The sequence below is a fragment of the Callorhinus ursinus genome, unplaced genomic scaffold (assembly GCF_003265705.2).
Source record: "Callorhinus ursinus isolate GAN/ISIS: 27379988/994484 unplaced genomic scaffold, GSC_fseal_2.0 scaffold16, whole genome shotgun sequence".
Classification (NCBI taxonomy): domain Eukaryota; kingdom Metazoa; phylum Chordata; class Mammalia; order Carnivora; family Otariidae; genus Callorhinus; species Callorhinus ursinus.
In genome coordinates, this window is record NW_027397078.1 from 29,669,382 (window position 1) to 29,690,107 (window position 20,726).

Here is a 20,726-nt window from a genome sequence, read left to right on the forward strand (position 1 = left end):
AAGAGTGAGTAATCTACCCCCTGTGTGCCCCAGGCAGTCTTCAAATCACTCTTTCCACACCATCTGCCCTTGAGTTGTTTGCCTGCCTTCCCCCCCCAGGAGTAGTGCAGTGCCCTCTGGGCTCTATCCCAGACAAGCCTGCTGACCTTTAAAACTCCAGGCTTTAATCCCTGCTGATTGCAAGAAGTCAGGAAATTCAGCCCGTCTTGTTCTTCTTGTGCATCTTTCCCCTGTGTGCTCCCCTCTCTCTCTCTGCAACCACAACTCCCTCCCCTCTATAGCACCTGAGATCCATTTCTCCCCTAAACCATATCCCCACACTTCCTACCTTCTAACATGTGGCCTCTTCTCTTCCTTTAATTGTGGGGTTTGTTGTGTCAGTGTTCAGGTTGATTTCTGGGGTATTTAGGATGATTTGATAGCTGTCTAGTTGTGTTCATGGGATGAGACAAGCCTAGGGTCCTCCTACTTCGTCACCATCTTCTCTTACCTCCAGTAACCCAATACATTTTAAAGGGGCTCTAATTCATGAGAAAGTTTTTCCTCCAAGTGACTCAAAATTTACTTCCCTGCATGTAATACACATTTGTTCTACTTATCCCTTCTAGAGCTAAATAGGGTAGATCCAGTTACGTTTCACATGATAGGCCTTCAAGTATGTAGAGACAGCTATTACTTCCTGGTGGAGCACTAGGAGATAGTAAATACACCCTCTCCCCCCCACTTTCAAGTTCAAAACCAAGTGAGAGACAGCCACTAGAATCTGGCAGGTGGAGATAAAAATATCAGCTTTATTTTTTAATCGCACAGTTTTTTCAAACTTTCCAATTTGGAGATCCCTCGACATGGAAGCATGAGAATTTGAGAAAATAAGTGTTATTCACAACTTTTCCCCCACTAAGTCTTACACTTTTACAGGTAAATATCTCCATTTCCTTCAGTAAGTCCTCATAGAAATATTTTCCTCATCTTTCATGATCTGATTCAGTGACCAACTTCAGATGTTCTCAAGTTAACCCAGAATACAATGGTACTCTTTCCTTTTAGGCTGTTAATGCAGTCTAAAATGGCACTTGCCATTATAATTTTAATTTTTAAATTTTATTTTTTTAATAAACACGCTGTCTCTGAAAATTGTTCCTGCAAAGAGGTCATTCTTTCTCTTCCCTCCCTCTCTCCCTTCCTTCCTTCCTTCCTTCTTATGTGTATACATGTTGCAAAATGTATTCATTTTATTATTTTTTTTCTTTTTACCTTTTGACCCCCTTCACCCATTTCTTCCTCCCCTACCTCCTACCTCTGGCAACTACCTGTCTGTTCTCTGTATCTTCTTGTTGTTTTGTTGTTGTTTGAGATTCCACACATAAGTAAAATCATGTGGTATTTGTCTTTCTCTGTCTGGCTTATTTCACTTTGTATAATGTCCTCAAGGTCCATCCATGTTGTCACAAATGACAAGGTTTCATTATTTTTTATGGCCGAATAAAAATGTGTGTGTGTGTGTGTGTGTGTGTGTGTGTACACCACAATTTCTTTATTCATTCATCCATCCGTGGACACTTGGACACTTAGGTTGTCTATCTTGGCTATTGTAAATAATGCTAGAGTGAACAGGGTGGGTGCCTATATCTTTTTGAGTTAGCATTTTTGTTTTCTTTGGATAAATACTCAGAGGTGGACTTGCTGGATCGTATGGTAGTTTTATTTTTAATTTTTTGAGGAACGTCCATTACTGTTTTTTTTTTATAGTGGCTGCACCGATTTACATTCCCAGCAACAGGGCACGAGTGTTTCCTTTTCTCCACATCCTCGCCAGTACTTGGTCTTTTTGATTTTAGCCATTCTGACAGGGGTGAGGTGATATCTCATTGTGGTTTGGATTTGCATTTCCCTGATGGTTAATGATGTTTAGTATCTTTTCAAATACCTGTTGGCCATCTCTTTGTCTTCTTTGGGAAAATGTCTATTCAGATCTTTTGCCCATATTTTAAAACATGTGGTTGGTGTTTTTCCTGTTGAATTGTATGAGTTATTTTATATTTTGGATATCAACCCCTTATCAGATATATGATTTACAAATCTTTTCTCCCATTCAGTGGGTTGCCTTTTCATTTTGTTGATGGCTTCCTTATTTATTTTTGCTTTTGTTGCTTTTGCTTTTGGTGTCAGAATAAAAAAATCATTGCCAAGACCAATGTCAATGTTAATCCGGACTATAATGGCACTTGCCATTTTTAATTTTATGGTTAACTAAGACCCCTAGATCTTTTCTTCTATATACTGATGTTTATCTAGTACTTATGTTGTTAGTGTTTGGGCTATTTCTATTTATACTGTTCCTATTTTTTTAATGTAAGTGTAGGATTTTATATTTATTCCTCCTGCATTTTATCCTGTTAGTGTAGACTAGCATTTCCTAAACTGTGTTTCTTTTTTTCTGAAAGATTTTATTTATTTATTTGTCAGAGAGAGAACGTGAGAGCGAGCATAAGCAGGGGGAGTGGCAGGTAGAGAGAGAAGCAGGCTCCCCACTGAGCAAGCAGCCCGATGCGGGGCTCAATCCCAGGACCTTGGGATCATGACCCGAGCCAAAGGCAGATGTTCAATCAACCGAGCCACCTAGGCGTCCCCCAAACAATATTTCTTAAAGACAGCTGAATGTTAATGGGTGCTTCATGAATAAGGTGCTTTTTAGTCAAGTGGCTAGGGAAGCTCTTGATTTGGCACCCCCAGGGCCTTAGTCCATAGATCTATTTCACTTGACTCTGTTTTAAAACATGTTTTGAATGCCTTTAGCTCTGAAGCCCTTCCAGATCTCCACAGTCCTGACCTTCTGTTGTTTTTTTGCATTGCCACCTTCCTCATTTTATAAGCCCAACTAACGCATCTGCATCTGTCACCTTTGAATCAGCAGGTCTCTTTGCTGTGGGATTTTTCAGTGGGAACTAACTCTGGAGGGTAGCATTGCTCGTTTGCACAACCGGAATCTCTTTCCCCAGGAAACTTCTTCATGACTAGTGTTTCAGAGAGCACTTTTTGGGAAATACCAACCACTTTAGGCTCCTTGTTGCAGCCTGTTGAAAGCTTTGCGGGTGCTGTATTTGTCTTCCAGTCTCTTAGTTATCCATCCCAGCTTCACTGTCCTGGGCAGATGGGACAAGCCTGCTTTCCAGAACTTCTTTCTTGGTAATAAAAATGTCCGGCAGCAAAATAATAATAATAAAAATAAAATAATAATAAGAAAAGATGGCCGGCAGCATCAAAACACTGCCTGATACTGAATCCAGGGACATACCACTGAAAGCCTCCTTCCAGGCTACCACTGGTGTATTAAGTAGTCCTTTGAGTATAAAAGCTTTTTAACTGTCACATGCCTTGCTAAAAATTTTGGACCTATGTTGTGTTTATGTCATTGTCCTGATTTCCCAGCTTCTTAATCTTATTGAAAAACAAATGAGATTAATGTAGCCAACTAATGCAGGCCTGTAGTGCTCATCAGATCCTTTTCTAAGGCCTCAGAGGTACTTTGGAAGTTACCTAAAAATGTATCCGAGGACAGTTCTGCTCTTCTAGTTAAAAACATCTCTCTTCTCCACCTTTCCCTTCGTCTGTCCACCCACTTTCTCTAAGTGTGCTCCTTGAGCCATGTTGCTCTGTTACCTTCGTTTATAGACGTTTTCCTCTAACTGCAAGATCTAGAGACTCCTTTCTTGTCTGAGAGAAATCAAGCAGTACCAAAATATTTAGCAGTTATAGCTTCTTGCCTCTAAAAGTATAAAGACATTGCAGCCTCTAGCGTGTTACAAAGCCTTAGCAAGTCTTGATATAATGAATAACATGCATGTTTGATAAATTTAAGAATGAGAAAAGTTTACGTTGGGTGTCGAAGACGAGAGGATTTCCATTCTGGTTATGTAGCAAGGTCATGGGATACTTTTATTTTACTGTGATTTAAGAATGGTGCTATTTGCCATTATCCTTTTAGATGAAAAGATTTGTTCAGCTAATTTAATAATAGTTATAATACTCCATGTGTTTTAATTAAAGTTTCAACGACCCTTTCATAGTCATAGCAATAGAACTAAGGTTGAATAAATTCATTTCTCTGAGAAGTGATTTCTAAGTAACTTATGTTTTCGGGCTTTAACACCAGAATTTCTTCAAGACATCTTCCCGACTTGCAATCTCTCAGAAACCGGATATAACTGGAAGTTGTGTGTGACAGCTATCAACAGCTCCATCCGTAGTCTTCGCTATGACCTTAAGAAGTCCGCATTCAAAGCATAGCAGCTTAACAACTCCAACAGAGGCAGTACCAAGAGATAATGACTGAAGTACTTGAATGCCAACCCTACTTTTTTTTTTTTAATTGTTGTATCATCCCCTAAGTTTCTCAAGTCGTAATTCCAAAATTAGCTTGTTGTAGCGGCGGTGTAGTTCTGCATTCACAACTGAAGAAATATCCCATGTTCTTTTTCTGCCCACATAGCAGACAGAATTGCTTTAGGAAGATGTGTAATGTTTCATCTTGTGAACAAAGTGATGGGCAGTACTCCGATAAGAACCTCTGATTAAAGGAATGGTGGTAAACTCCTAAAGGTGGTTTTCATTGCTGTTTTAAGGTAGAATGAGAATAGCACGTTTAGCTCTTAGTGATAGATGAGATCTGAGCATCAGTGACACACATAATAGATAGTGAGGTAGACATGGTTGGATAGGCAGACCATAATTCCAGGTAGGTAGTAGACATTCAATATTCGTCAAGTGAATTGTCACTGCAGATCTGAGGTCTAAGCTCCACTGATTCAGAAGGGAGGTATGGTTTACACATAACCCAGACACCCATGTTGGCTTTCTTAAATATCCATCAGTAGGGGATTCATAAGACTGACATCCTATTGTTTGACCCAAGCTTTCCAGGCACGAGCCCTATGGGTTTTTTTTTTTATTTACTCCTGATAAGAACAGCATCCTTTTATTTACCTCCTGATAATATTTTATCACAGCAGTTTTCTAAGAGTCAACACAGAAACTCATGTCAGGAGGCTTTTTGGTCCCATTGAAGTAATTCAAATTTAAGAATATATCACGATGAATAAAAAGAATCTGACCAGATTCGAATGTTTTTTGTTGTTTTTTCTGAAATGCCTGGATGAAGGTTCTTTATATTTACTGTGTTTTTCTGATTGATTCTACTAGTTGAAGTGCATACAAATTTAAACCTTACAGTGTTTAAATGAAAAAAACATTGATCAGAAATTCAATTAGAAAAAAGTGATCTTGAAGTATATTGGCAGGAATATTGGCAAATGAAAACAATAATTCCATTTCGCTCATGAGTAGGATTTTATGTTTAGCTTAAGCACTTTAAAGTTATTGAATGTTTTAGCCATAGAAAATACTGTATAATTTCATTGTTTGATCATTTGTGTTTAAGAAGCATTTTGTCAGAAAAAAGAGAAACGTTTTGTTAGTTATAATGTCATCTCTCAGCTTTCAACCTATGGAACAGTTCTCAGTTATATTCGCTTTATCACATTCTTAGTTATTGTTCAAAAAACAGTTTTTTTCCTTGTGAGAGTTCAGGCTTTAGTTGTGCACATTTGCTTATGACCCATGGGTTTTCTTAGATAGGTGACACTAATTAACTTTGCTCTTTTGATAAGGCAAAGAAGAAATTTAATAGAAAATAATAAGTCAGTCACAGTAATTAGTGTGAAAGTTGACAAGTCTTGTTATTTTTGTGACTCGTAAAGTAGTTTAGGATGGTTTTATATGGTCAATTTGTAGAATATATACATTTTTTCAAATGATATGTCTTTTGAAAATTAAATTAAATTTTTAGAGTATTTTAGTGAAATATAGTATAACCAATTTTAGAAAGATGAAGACGTAAGATAGAATTTTTACGACCCTGTTCTCCAAATAAATAATTTGTTGTTAGTTGCCTTTAGGTTAATAAAATTACAGTATTTCTATGCATATCTTTATATGTTTAGGCTATGCCTACAGTTGTCTTAAAAAGTAAATAATTCAAGCCAAAAAATCTTCCATACAGGGCAAAAGAGTTTTGACCAGAGTTATTCAGATTAATTCATCTAAGATAGTCTTTGTCTTCACCATTCAGTTTTATAAATAATTTTACACACTATTGGTAATACAGCTAATATGGAAAAGTAAAATTATATTCTAGGCAAGATTATATTTTAAACTGTATATGCAGATTTCAAATTTGATTTGTATTTTGTGCTATCTGAAATAGTCCCTGGACTAGAAGCAATACAAAAACAAAAACTTTATATTTACAAAAATTTTTCAAGATTGACATGGTAGACTTTATTATGGTGGTTGCTTATATAATTTGTTAGACCAGTCCTGTCCAGTACCATTATATTGGTAATGTTCTATAATTTTATGTTGTCCGGTATGGTAGTCACTAGCCACATGTGGCTTTTTTGTTTTTTTTAAGATTTTATTTATTTATTTGAAAGAGAGAGAGTACAAGCAGGAGGAGCAGCAGAGGGGGAGGGAGAAGCGGTGGGGCTCCATCCCAGGATCAGGACCCAGGTCAAAGGGGAACACGTAACCGACAACCACCCAGGCAGATGCTTAACCAGCTGAGCCACCCAGGTGCCCCCAAATTTAGTTCCTCTAATGACTACATCTCAAGTGCTTAAGAGCCACATGTGGGGGGTGCCTGCGTGGGTTGGTCAGTTAAGGGTCTGCCTTTGGCTTGATCCTCATCCCAGCCAGGGTCCTGGGACGGAGCCTCGTGTCGGGCTCCCTGCTTGGCGGGGAGTCTGCTTCTCCCTCTCCCTCTGCTGCCCCCACCCCCAGCTTGTACTCTCTCACTCTCTCTGTCAAATAAATAAATAAAACCTTTTAAAAAATTAGAGGAACTAAACTTTAAATTTTACCTCATTTTAGCTAATTAAAAATTAAATTTAGATAACCGTATGTGAATAGTGGGTGCTGTATTGGCTAGCACAGTTTATAAACTCATTATTTTTTTTTAAGAAAGTGTTTAAAATGATTCCCATGGTTTGAATTATAAAATTATATACACAATTTATTTTTATGTTTTTTTACACACGGCTTCTTTACAATCACACTGATTGAGCAAAATAAATTTCACAAAGGTGCTTCATATTCTATTTTAAACTAAATTAGACCTTTCCTGCCTTCAAAATTTCACAGGTTCATTCCATTACTGTATTCATCCAATGTTAAAGATTTTAAATGCCTGTTCATAAGACTAGTTTTTGATAAATAAGTTTATATTTGTTATGTTGTCTTGTTTTACAAATAAATACAATGAATAAACATTTAAGATATTCTTAATACAGATGCTTAGGTTGTTCTTTACAATGGAGTAATTTTACAGCACTTTTACTAATGCAATCCACAGTGGTTTTTAAAAAATTAATAACATATTTTTCATCCAGTTACATAAATGTGACACACTTAGAATGTTTGCTTTCTTGCTTAGTAAGCAAAGTAGAATAGTTGAACCCAGCAACAGTAATTTACTATTGTGGGCATAGTCATAAGTATATTGAAAACTTTGGAAGTGTTTTACCCTTCCTGGGTAAAATCGAAGTGTTACTAAAGCATAATATCATTTTATACTTTAATATTTACTTAAACATATGGTAACTTTTTTTAAAAGATTTTATTTATTTATTTGACACAGAGAGAGAGACAGCGAGAGAGGGAACACAAAGTAGGGGGAGTGGGAGAGGGAGAAGCAGGCTTCCTGTCGAGCAGGGATCATGACCTGAGCCCAAGGCAGACGCTTCACCGACTGAGCCACCCAGGCGCCCATATGGTAACATTTTTATTTCGGCCAGCAAGGCTTAGATATTTCAGCTGTTTTTCACTTTTTTAAAAAAGATTTTACGTATTTGACAGAGAAGCACCGCAGCGAGAAGGGAACACAAGCAGGGGGAGTGGGAGAGGGAGAAGCGGACTTCCCGCCGAGCGGGGAGGCTGATGCAGCCTGATGCGGGGCTCCATCCCAGGACCCTGGGCTCATGACCTGAGCCCAAGGTAGACGCTTAATGACTGAGCCACTCAGGCGCCCCTGTTTCTCACTTTTGAGAGACTATTTCTGCATGTAGTAGAGGACTATCTCTGCAACAGTGGTGGCCTAACCACATTCACGCTCACTGCTTCCTTCACACTAACATTTTTTTTTTTAATTTCCCCTGCTACCTCCTCCAGCCTAATTTATTTTAACTCACAATATGTTAAGTTTGCAATGACTTTTTTCACCATGATAAAAATCCTCCTCGTCCTCTTTGAGATGGAATACTTGGTAATCTCAATTAGTAAAATTAATTTGTAAGATTGACGAGTGACAGGTGCAAATGTCTACACCAACATAGCTGGGCAAGAAATATTACTTTATTTTTCTATAACAGCTTGATTTCTATTTTGATTACACAGCCTCCAGGTGTTCTCACTAGACGTTCCAGTTAGGTGGGCCTGGGACCCGTGATGGGTGGGGCTATGTTTCAGCTCCCAGGCCTTGGTGTGACGGGGTGGGGCCGCTCCCGGAAGCTCCCAATTTTTCAAACAGGCTTTTCAGTGGGTAGAAGCTACCCTCAGCTACCCTCAGCCCTGGCTATGAATTAATGCCCGGGTCTGGGCGGAGCAGCAGCCCCGCCTACCCACCTCTGAGCTCAGGCGCGCAGGCTCAGGCTTCGAGCTGTCCCCGCCAGTCTCTCTGGTCGGGCCCGAGACGTTCTCCACGCCGCAGGTGCGGCTGTGACTCAGCACCTGGCGGGGGCCTGGGCCGACTAGGCTCTAAGGTGGGCAGAACGCCTTGTTTGAGGACCCGAGTCCGGCAGACGTGCACCTTGCCAAGTTCAGTGGTTCTGCAGGTGAGCAAAACTCGTGGTTGAGGCTACTGCTTGGGCACCGCAGTTAGGAGCCCTGCCTGGCCTGCGTGAATTGTTGCAAGCCCCACCCCCTTCTCAGTCCCACTCAGATTGCCCTGCAATCCAGGTAGGGGCCCCCGCGGAGCTACCTGCAATGTCGGGGCGCTGCTTGTCACCTGGGCTCTCTCTCCCCACTGGAGGAACCTGAGGCCCAGGGGAGGCCCCTCCCTGTGGTGCTGTGCTGATCTGGGAAGGGGCAGTGCGGTCCGTGTGTGTCATCTCTTACCCCTGTGAGGCCGTCTGCCTTGGTCTCTATAGTGCAGGGGATGCCTCGGCGTCAGCCCGGTGTTCCAGCATTCTTTCGGTGGTGTTTTGTTCAGGAATAGTTGTTAGTTATAGTGAGGGAGAGTGAAATCGGGACTCTGTCGCCATCTTGGTGACGTCACTCTTGCTTTCTATTTTTGAGCCTTCATGCACTGGGAGTAGAAACTTAGCCTTCGTCATTCAAGGCTTTTGAGTTTCCCAAGAATGCAAGTAAAGAGCCCAAGACATGAATGGAGATAGGTCTGGGAGAATACCAATGGGTGGGTATTTTCATCCTTTTATCCAGAATTGATTCTAGGTTTTAGTTGTCTTTATATTGCCAAAGCTGAGGAGAGGGTTCAGAATCAGGTTTTTGTCATACTTCTTAGCCATCATCAGCTGAGGTATCTATTTGTCTCCCCTGGTCTTTAGTCGTTGGCCTAGAGCCATTCCTATTCCTGTCCTCAAGACCCGTTCGATTGGAGAAGCTCCTATCTCTGCTCCTTCCAGGTTCCCTTCAAGCTCATGGGAATCGTTTGGCTGCTGCTTCATTATTTTGTGTCACAGGAAGGGTTTTATCCAGTTCTCCATAGACTTCCATGTAGGACTGGCTACATAATTTGCAGGGCCCAATGAAAATGAGGAATTAAAATTTGGTACTATTTAAGTAGCACAGTTTTATATTTTAACATTTTATTTTGAGAAAATTTTGGACTTACAGAAGAGTTGTAAAAATAGTACACAGAGTTCCCGTATACCCTTCACCCAGCTTCTAATGTTTTTTTTAATTAATTTCCAGCTTCTCCTAATGTTAACAGCTTTCATAATCATGGTATAATTACCAAATTCAGAAATTAACATGGTACAGTCCTGTTAAGTCCAGACTTTATTTGTATATTTTGCCAGGTTTTTCACTAAAGAAAACTCTTTCTCACTTTCAGTATTCAATCCAAGATCCTGTATTGCATTTAATTCTCACGTCTCCTAATCTCCTCCAATCTATGGCAGTTCTCAGTCTTTCCTTGTTCTTCCTGACCTTGACACTTTTGAAGAGTACTGTTCACACATTTTGTAGCATGGACCTCAATTTGCGTTTGTCTAGTGTTCCCTTGATGAGACTGAGGTTATGCACTCTTGGGAATGATGTGCTCTTCTCAAAGCTTCACAGCCTCTTGAATTTTCCAATAAAACAGTTACTAGAAGGTTCAGCAGTTTGCCCCAAGTCCTAGAGTTGTTAGCACCAAAGCCAGGACTGGACCTCAAGTCTCACTTTTATGCGAGGGTTTATTAACACAAACCTATAAATCCTTTCATATGTTTTTCTAAACTACTGCTTATTAAGCATTTGACTTTTAGGATTGTGACCATCGAGTCCTTGTTTGGTCCCTGCACAATGAAGTAGGGGAAAGGGGAGGCTGAACAATGGACAGATAACGTAGGAAAAAAATAGTACTCCAAACACTGTGAGGTTAAGCACTTGCTCAGTGTTCCTGCTGCTTCACGGACGGTGGTGATTTTGGTCACCACTTAGAGAGCTTCAGCTGTGGGCCAGGTCTCAACCCAGCATCACCACCTCCCACTCTAGGCCTTCGGCTTTGCAAAAGAGAAGCTGAGAGCCACATTTCCCATAACCTCTGTCTAAGTATGGTCCCAGTTTAGAGTTTGTTGATGAGAGGAACTTGCACGAAATTTGAAGGCAGAAGAAAAGAAGCTGTTTTGCAACACAACGAGGACGCATGGGCAGATGTGAGATTTACAGAAGCTTCCTGAAGAATTCATGAGGATCACATACTTCACTGCTGCAGACAGGTGGGGGTAGAGTGAGGGGATTTTCGGAGATTCTTCAACTTTCCAGTAACCTTTCAAGAATTTTCCTTGGTGCTTCAAGCTGAGGTCTCCAGTGTTTGCTTTCTTGACCTTTGGTGACACCTTCTTTGACCTTGTCTTTTCTACCTCGTTTAATAGTCCCATAAACTACTATTTTCCATGCTAAAACTCTTTATTTCTGCTTTCTTAACTGACCCCTGACGTAGTACAACCTGTGTTCATGCATTTAATCCTCTCCCTGCCCAGGAGTAAGAAGGCGCCATTAGAAACGGGGGAACTCACAAGTCAGTTGTGCCACTCCCGTGTCCACCCACGAGCAGTTTAATGACTACTTCAGATAGTTCTTAGCAATAAAGCTAAACATCTTCGTTATCAGAACGGGTTGTCAAAGTGGATGTTCCTACATGAAAAGAATGATGATCAAGACTTAATTTTTTTTTAAAGATTTTATTTATTTATTTGACAGAGAGAGACACAGAGAGAGAAGGAACACAAGCAGCGGGAGTGGGAGAGGGAGAAGCAGGCTTCCCGCTGAGCGGGGAGCCCGATGCGGGGCTCAATCCCAGGACCCTGGGATCATGACCTGAGCCGAAGGCAGACGCTTAACGACTGAGCCACCCAGGCGCCCCAAGACTTAATTTCTTAACATGGGAAAAGGTGCTCAACATCACTAATCATCAGGGAAATGCAAATCCAAACCACAGTGAGCTATCACCTCACACCTGTCAGAATGGCTATCATGAAAAAGACAAGAAATAACAAGTGCTGGCCAGGGTGTGGAGAAAAGGGAACCCTCATGCATTTTGGTGGGAATGTAAATTGCCACAACCACCGTGGAAAACAGTATGGATGTTACTTAAAAAATTACAAATAGAACTACCTTGGGGCGCCTGGGTGGCTTAGTCGTTAAGTGTCTGCCTTCGGCTCAGGTCATGATCCCAGGGTCCTGGGTTCGAGCCCCACATCAGGCTCCCTGCTCAGCAGGAAGCCTGCTTCTCCCTCTCCCACTCTCCCAGCTTGTGTTCCCTCTCTTGCTATGTCTCTCTCTGTCAAATAAATAAAATCTTTAAAAAAAAAAAAACACAAAAAAAACAAATAGAACTACCTTACGATCCAGTAATTCCATTACTGGGTATTTACCCAAAGAAAATGAAAACACTAATTTGAAAAGATGCATGCACCCCTATGTTTATTACACTATTATTTACAGTATTCAAGATACGGAAGCAACTCAGGTGTCCATCAATTGATGAATGGATGAAGAAGATGTGATGTATATACAATGGAATATTACTCAGCTATAAAATGGATGAGATTTTGTCATTTGTGACAACATGGATGAACCTAGAGAGTATTATGCGAAGTGAAGTAAGTCAGACAGACAATGATAAATACCATATGATCCCACTTATATTTGGAATCTAAAAAAGTGAATGAAGAAACAAACAAAAAACCAAACAGGCTAAAAACAGACTTTTAAATACAGAGAACAAACTGGTGGTTCCTTGAAGGGAAGTGTGTGTGGGGATGGGCAAATTAGGTGAAGGGGGTTAAGAGGTACAAACTTCCAGTTATAAATGTCATAGAAATGAAAAGTACAGCCTAGGGAGTATAGTCAATGGTATTGTAATAACATTGTATGGTGACAGACGGTAACCGCATTTATTGTGGCGAGCATTGAATAATGTATAGAATTGTTGAATCAGTATGTTGTACACCTGAAACTAATATGACGTATGTCAATTGTATTTCAGTAAGAAAAAACTCAAAATGACAATTTCTCTTTTCTTTTTCTTTTTCAAATATAAAAGTCTGTTTCCATATGAAAGCATTCCCAGGTACTCTGAAAGCTTTCAGAGACCATAACCTGAAGACTAGAGATGGATTAACTCCCTTTCTTCCAGTTGGTGTATTGGAGCACACAGAGTCTGCCTTCACTTTGCTTAATTGCTCAAGTATTTGTCTCCCACTCTAGCCTGACTTTCTTGTCTTCAGTGCCTAACTCAATGGTCTAGGAGTAGTAGGTGCCCAGTAAACAAAGGCATGCCTCATACATTCTGCCTTACCATGCCTGAAATTTCACTATTGGTTTGATTTCTTTGACTTGCGCTAATTTGACCTTTTCCCCTGTAAAAATCTAAGTTCTTAGTATTCATCCTCTATGCCTTCATGGAGCTGAACTTGTTAAATCCATTCCTCAAAATTGGTTCAGTTTGGAACATGAGAGCCTGAGGACCTCTTAGTCTTGAGAGAGACTTCTACACAAAGATAAATGTGCAAGAAGGGTTGCAGCATTCTCTGTAATAGGACAAAAAAAATTGGAAACAATGCGTTAAAGAATATTTTTAATTTTATTTATTTTTAAAGATTTTATTCATTCATTTGAGACACAGAGATACAGAGAGAGAAAGAGAGAGAGAGTCTAAGCAGGGAGAGAGAGAGAGGCAGAGGGAGAAGCAGGCTCGCCACCGAGCAGGGAGCCCGATGCGGGACTCGATCCCAGGACCCTGGCATCATGACCTGAGCCGAAGGCAGTCGCTTAACCATCTGAGCCACCCAGGCACCCCTAAAGAATATTTTTTAGAACACGAAAATTATGGCTCTCATACAGATAAAAATGAACATATGTTAGAGATTTTACTTAACGCATTACTAATTAGGGGACCAGTAGGGTGCCACAACAATTTCAAAGGATAACCAAACAACGTATTTTTATTAGATTGGGAATATTGAAAGGAGAGTGCACATGGAGGCAAAACTGACTTCTCCTACCGTCGGGGAAGGCAATTAATTGATTCTCCACTGGAGAATTTGTTTGCATGTCTATACCTAAGAATTATTTTCCATTGCTATCAGTAATATACAATTTACAGAATGGAAAATCAGAATCAGCTAACCAAGAATGATGTGCTCCAAACAATGAACAGTTTTCCATTGAAGCACAAATTTTTACTCATGAGTATAAATATCCATTAATAGAGAAAGGGTAACATTAAGAAACTGCTACTACATTGGGAAAAGAAGCATCCGTTGCAAAGAGTGTGGCAGAAACTAAAGTGAAAGGCAGACCAGAGATCGAAAATATTCAGCATACATATGTCTGATAGAGGACTTGTATCCATTATGTATTAATAAAATTCTATAAACCAATCACAAAAAGATGAACAACCCAATTAAAAAATTGGTCAAAATTCTCAAATGGGTATTTCATAAAAGAAAATATTGGAATGGCCAATAAGTACATGAAAAAGTGCTCAACACTGTTGGTCATCAGGAAAATGCAAATTAAAATTGTAACAAGATACCAGCGTACACCCACCAGAATGACTAACATTGTAAAGACTGACAGTGCAAGATGCTGATGAGGATTGGACCACTGGAAGTTTCTACACTGCTGGTGGGAAGGTAAAATGGCATAGTTGCAAAATGTTTGTAGTCTCTAATACAGTTGCACACAACCTATGACCCGGAAGTATATTCTCAAGAGAAATTAGTGCATATGTCCACGGAAAGATTTCTGAAAGAATGCTCCATAGTAGCTTCATTCAAAGAGCCCCAGACGGAAAACAACTGAAACTATGTTGGGTATACCACTTGGCAACAAAAACAGACACCCCACAAAACTAATACATGCAAAACCAGAAATGAACCTCAGAAATATTAGGTTGTGTGAAGGAACCCAGGCGCAGAAGAATAGCTGCTCTATGATTGCATGCATATGAAATTAACAGGCAAAACTGTATAGTGTCGGAAGTCAGAGTAGTGGATACCTCTGTGGGGATGGTATTGACTGGAAGGGCCATGAAGGAGCCTTTCTGGGATAATGGAAATGTTCTCTGTATTGATTTGGATGGTGGTCATACAGGGATATACATATGTAAAAAGTCCTCAAGCTGTACTTAAGTTATGTGCATTTACTGTATAAATTATACCTCAACAAAGTACTATTGACAAAAAGAATGTAGTCAGTCTAGATAAACTGATTTGAAAATTATGTCCTGACTCCAAAAGACTTATCTCTTAAGTTCACTGAGTTACAGAACAGTAAATGTAATACAATTCCATTTAACGTTATTAAAAACCATGGGTGTGGTTATGTGTAATATGGGAATGCATCACAAAAGATGGAAGATACTTGTCTGGTTATTTACTGTGGCTATCCTGGGCAGTGAATGGGAATAGGTGTGGAAAGGCACTATTGTTTGAAACACCTACAATGTGAATGTATGGTTGTAACAGTGGGATTTTAGTCAGCTCTAAATAAAGCCATAGGCAAAGATCTTCTATGAATCCAGTCCAGCACAAAAATACGGTTTTAGTCTCAGCCCATGTCTTTCACACTGCAGGGCATTTACTGCCAGTGGGTGATAAAATCAGTTTAATGAGTTGGGACTAGCATTTCTAAGAAAGAGAATAGAGAATATCTGAGGACAATATGATTTTGGAAAATGTCTCAGTTTTATATTCCTACTGTATATAGGAACTGGGTTGCCCTGTAAAACGCATTTCTTATTTGGGTCACAATTCAAAACTATTTGAAAGCCACTGGCTCTAGTAAGTTTAGCTGTCTGCTTACTTAGCTCACTGTGTTGACAAGTGTAGGGTGGCTTGGTTTTCCCTTGCCCTGTAATTTCGAGAGATCTGGGGGCCAGGAGGAATGAGAAGGACTTTACCTCTGGCTACAAGGAGAACACGAGCTTTCCTTTAGGCAGAGACACAAGTGACTCCTTCAGCAGGCCTTTGGCATCCACATCAGGCTTAGGAAGCAGGGATTTGACCATAGTGGGTTGTATTTAGTGGAGTGAACTTTTTACATTCCACCCATCATCTGACCCTTGTAATACTTGCTTTTTAATCCTTGAAATCCTTGTTGTTTTAAACAGAAGCTATTTCAGATGTCTGTTTAAAGGAAATGCCAGCCACCAGCCTTCAAGGTGTAGGCTATGGCAGGTTTCTTTTCTTTTTCCCTCTCAAACACAGGAAAAGTGGTGTGGGGGGGCAGGGGTAAGGAGAGAGAGAGAGAGAGAGAGAGAGAAGCATATATATGCATGCTTATGGTCCAATATATTTTCCTTATCACTAAATGACCAGCTAAGGGCCCTGCTTAACTAAGATGTCTTAAACAGGACTACCCAAGCCCAGCCTGAGGAGGTGCTTGTACAATTGCATTGCTAATATATGCTATTTCCGAAGAACGTTGACACTTCAAGTTTTTAATGGCACCACTTAAGTGAGTTTCCAAGTAAGTCACTTTCTGAAAAGTGATGTTCCTGAAATGAAATGTACATTTCAGTGGATATCCCTTTTCTCTCTTAGCACTTGTGTTTTCATCCTAATTGTTGGTTTACTTAAGTGATGAATGATGTTTATTTAAGGAAGATACAACACATTATATGTTTTTGTGGTGCCTGGTAATAGAGTATCCTGTGCTTGTACTTACCTACTGGGTTCCCAGGGTAATTATTATTTAAACACCCTTTTGATCTGCCTAAGAATACCAGCCTAATAAGAAAAGTCCTTACCAAATTTACAAACTGTGGGTTTGAGGACAGAAGTGTTCACATAGGCACACTTACCAGCTTGCCACTTATTAAAAGATATTAACCAATTCATAGGCCTTAGCGTGTATCTGTGTACACGGGTACGTGTTCTAGTGTGTGATGGGTCTGATACACAAGCCTATAGAATACTATTTGGTTCTGTTGGGGGCAGAGGGAGTCAAGCTTTGTTAGTCACTCTTTCAATACTAACCAGGTGACGGATGAAATTGAAGACTGATCTTTTTTTTCTGCCTGTTCTTCCTAGCTGTTACTCTAGAAAAGTGTTTTTCTTTTTTTTTTTTTTTAAGATTTTATTTATTTGAGAGTGAGAGAGTGAGAGCAAGAGAAAGAGAGAGAGAGCGTGAGCAGGGGGGAGGGGGAGAGGGAGAGGGAGAAGCAGGCCTCCCGGCCGAGCAGGGAGCCCAATGCGGGGCTCGATCCCAGGACCCTGGGATCATGACCTGAGCCGAAGGCAGATGCTTAACCGACTGAGCCAGCCAGACACCCCAGAAAAATGTTTTTCAAACTTGATTGTAAGAAACCTCATGGGTTTCACAAATATTTGATTAGAGTATCATTGAAAACAACATTAAAAATATTTTAAGCCTGTAATGAATGGAATTGTTGATTTTCTCAGGTGTGGTGATAGTGTTGTGGTGGGTGTAGATTGTGCTGATTCTTGGGAGATGCCTGCAGAAGTATTTAGGAGATAAGCGATATGACGTCTTCAGTAATCCTTTGACACGGTATAGCAAAAGAAAACGCAGGTGTGGAAGGATACGGTATGCTAAAATGCTAAGAACTGTTGAACCCAGTGGTATATGGATATATGAGTGTTTGTGGTATTCTTTCTGTTGGCTTGACAATTTTTCAAAATAAAAATTAGGTGAAATATATATATATGTTACAAATATGTATATGTGGAGAGACAGAGTTAAAGTAAATATAACAAAATGAGAGTGCTTATTGGATCCATGTGTAGGCTGTATGGGTCTCGGTTGTACTTTCACCTGAGACCCTAAGACAGATGTGCAGAAGTTAATGGTGGAGTGCTCTCGCTGGGGAAGGCAGCAGGATTCAGCAGGGGTGTGCATCACTGCTGAGCTGTGACGGAGTACTAACCAAGGCCTCAGCCCAAATCACGGGAGCTCAGCAGCTGGGATGGCCCTTCCTGGTTGTCCTTGAGGCAAGGGGGCCAGGGCTTCATGCCTCCTTACCCGCCGGTCATTGGATGTGAGCTACCCTGGGGATGGGGGTCAAGTGGGGGAGAACGTAGCACTCACAGTGTCTGGGGGATGGATGTGTTGTTCCTCAAGGGGGTTCTGGGTGGCTCCCCACAGCATCCAGTACACAGCTTTTCTTTATGGCTTGTTTATTTGTTTATTGGAGTCACATTCTTAGAGATGTATCATTGTTTTGCAAGGTTACAGCTTTGTCAAGTGTTTTTGTTTCATTTCAGTAATTCAGGCCTGTGGTTGGTGCTCATGTAAAACACCTTCTCAACTCATATGTACTACACTCAATTAAATGTCATTGTCCCCCAAATAGGGAACTTGTAAGAGCTTTCACTGTGTCAGTATCATGTTACATAGAGTTGCAGGTTTTTAGGGTTTTTTCCTTTCCTTTTTTTCATTTACTGTTTTTTTTTTTTTTTTTTTTTTTTTTGGTAAGCCTTGGGTGCTTTTTATCTGACTTAGAACTTGAAAAATAAATTTAGACAAAATGCCACTTTTAAAGCTGCTTTTTATGTTGAAGATTCAAATAAGATTATTTTGCTTAAAAAGGAATTTGCCCCTTGAAAACCATTGATCTCCAGTCCCTCTCCTATCTGTAGCCAAGATGAGACAGTTCTGGACTTCCAAATATGAATGTGAAGTTTGAAAACAATAAAAGATAAAAAGGAAAGGCTTGTGATGCTAAGCATAACTGGCATCTGACTCTGCTGAGCCTCTCCATCCTGATCATAACTGAGCAAGAACACTTTGCCCTTTCTGCTTGCACTAGTCGCTTTCTGGAACAAGGACAAGAATGAACAAGGGAAGATCTCTTGTTATTTTAAACATTTGCTTTCTTCTGATTTTCTTTTTTCCTCTCTTTGCCATGGTTTTTAATATGTGCTTCATTTATTCAGTCAAGGGGGACAACATTATCCCACTGGAGAAGAAAAACAATAGTTCCAGAAGCAGAAGCCATGCATTGCAAAGAACTCAAAGTCACTTTTCCTGGGGATAAAGCTTTATTTATCTTAGAATGGATTTGGCCTTTTAAAACATGGATATAAAGCAGGAGGGGGAATGTAAATATAACCTCCAAATCTCTATAAAGCTTTTTAAACTGCAGAGTGGTGAAGCAAGATCTTAAATTCTTTCAGAAAATGAAAGATCTTTTTGAACTATTTTTTACTGTCCTACCTGTCACTTCAAAGGAAGATTTGGCATGATCTTTAGAGCCTTTCTTCTGTCCAAGGAAGGCTGTAAGGACACTGGAAAGTATAATTTGAACCAAGGAGCTCATCCACAAATCTCCCAGCTTTCCCTGTATTTCCTCATAGGACCATTGTAAGGAATGAGGGATGAATGGTTGCAAATCTTCTTGTAAAGCATAAAGAGCAGAAGAAATGTTCCTTAATAATTTACTCCAGAAGTGGTTGGAGCCATAAAGTTGGGCAGTCTGGAGCCAGGCTTCTCTCTGATCTTACAGAGAGCAGGCAGGTTTGCCCGGACGACGTCTCGGCTTTCACGGAGGGTCTCCAGGTAAAGACCAGTCCCCACTGAAAGTAGCAGTGATGCTGAGTGTACCAGTTCCCACTTGGAATCAGGGCCATGTGAACCCCCATTGCAATCTCAAGGAGCCTTTGGAGAGTTGACCTGTGCAGCTTTTTAGAGCACACACAGACAAATCATTTGTGATACGCATAGCATGAAGAATTGTTAACCTCTCCCTGGCCCCACGTCCTTCATAAATTCCTTAATATTCTACTCTTCCTTCTCCCTCTGCTGTAGCCCAGTATGACACTTAGTTTGCGGTGTTCTGTTGCAAATAAGGCCATTAGTTCCCAGCTGTGCATGCTGGGGTGCTCCCTGCATTTTCTTGTGAATTCTCTGTGTTTCAGGAGATCAGAAACAAATGTTACTGACTCCGTTATCTTTGACATTAAACAATAAGCAGAAATTGTGGAAAGCATGCATTTTTGTTTCAGAATGAAAGATTGTCTTAGTTTGGGTTTCTGTAGAAGTAGATCTGAGATAAGAACTCAAGTGCAAATCATTGAATTGGGAGGGGAAGGAAGCACTGTAGAGGAGTGGGGAAGTGAGACAGGCAGAGGAAGGAACCATTATAGGGTGCAGCTAGAACTTAAGCCTGCTGGCGATCTCTGGGAGAGGGGTAGAAAACGTGCCTCAGAGTTGTCCCACCTCAGAGTGAGGAAGTGGAAACTTACATAGCAAATCCTCTCAGTTCTGGGTGGACGACTGTTGGGGGAGCCTTAATTTCCCAGCACTTTCAGCCTGCTACCCTGGTGGCAAAATGGGCTTTAAAATGCTGGTGGGTTAGTGGGGCGCCTGGGTGGCGCTGTTGGTTGAGTGACTGACGCTTGGTTTTGGCTTGGGTCCTTATCTAAGAGTCGTGAGATTGAGCCCTGTGTCGGACTTTGCGCTCAACGTGGAGTTTGCTTGGGATTCTTTCTTCCGCTTCACGCCCCCACCCCAACCTAAAATCAGTCAATCAAATCTTTAAAAAAAATGCTGGCGGGGTAGGGATATGGGTGGGTGCTACAAAGATGCTCTTGGATATCTAGAATATTATTCAGATAATTTTCAACAAACTCTGATACTTCTACCACCAAAGAATTTTCTGGACATGGGTGGGAGCAGTTTTCATTTACTTGAGTTAAATAGATAAGAATAATACTTTTTAAACCTCACAGGCTTATTATGAGAATCAAGTGAATTAATATCTGTGAAAGTATAACAAATAGAAGATGGCATTTGAAATGATTTGACAGTTTCCAACTGGATAGAAATAGGAACCAAAGAAAAGGAGTAAACTCTAAAATAAAACTATTACAGTCATTTCTCATTTTATTGAGTTTTAAATGGTTTTGCTTCTGAACCCCAAAATGTGGAGTTTCCAATGATTTAGGTTATGTCATATTTTCTTTTTTTTTTTTTTTTAA

The 20,726-nt window shown here is 40.3% G+C and overlaps 1 protein-coding gene across 7 annotated transcripts in view; it reads left to right on the plus strand.

The window, feature by feature from the left end:
* Positions 1-20,726, plus strand: part of BEND2 (BEN domain containing 2) — a 132,074-nt gene that overhangs the window by 56,736 nt on the left and 54,612 nt on the right. For 5 of the 7 annotated variants that reach the window (XM_073902033.1, XM_073902037.1, XM_073902035.1 and 2 more), the window contains one exon: positions 4,154-4,480. In XM_073902033.1, coding sequence (XP_073758134.1) covers positions 4,154-4,287 — 134 coding nt within the window. In that variant the 3' untranslated portion in view covers positions 4,288-4,480. The other 2 variants (XR_012381054.1, XM_073902034.1) reach the window with 2 other exon arrangements.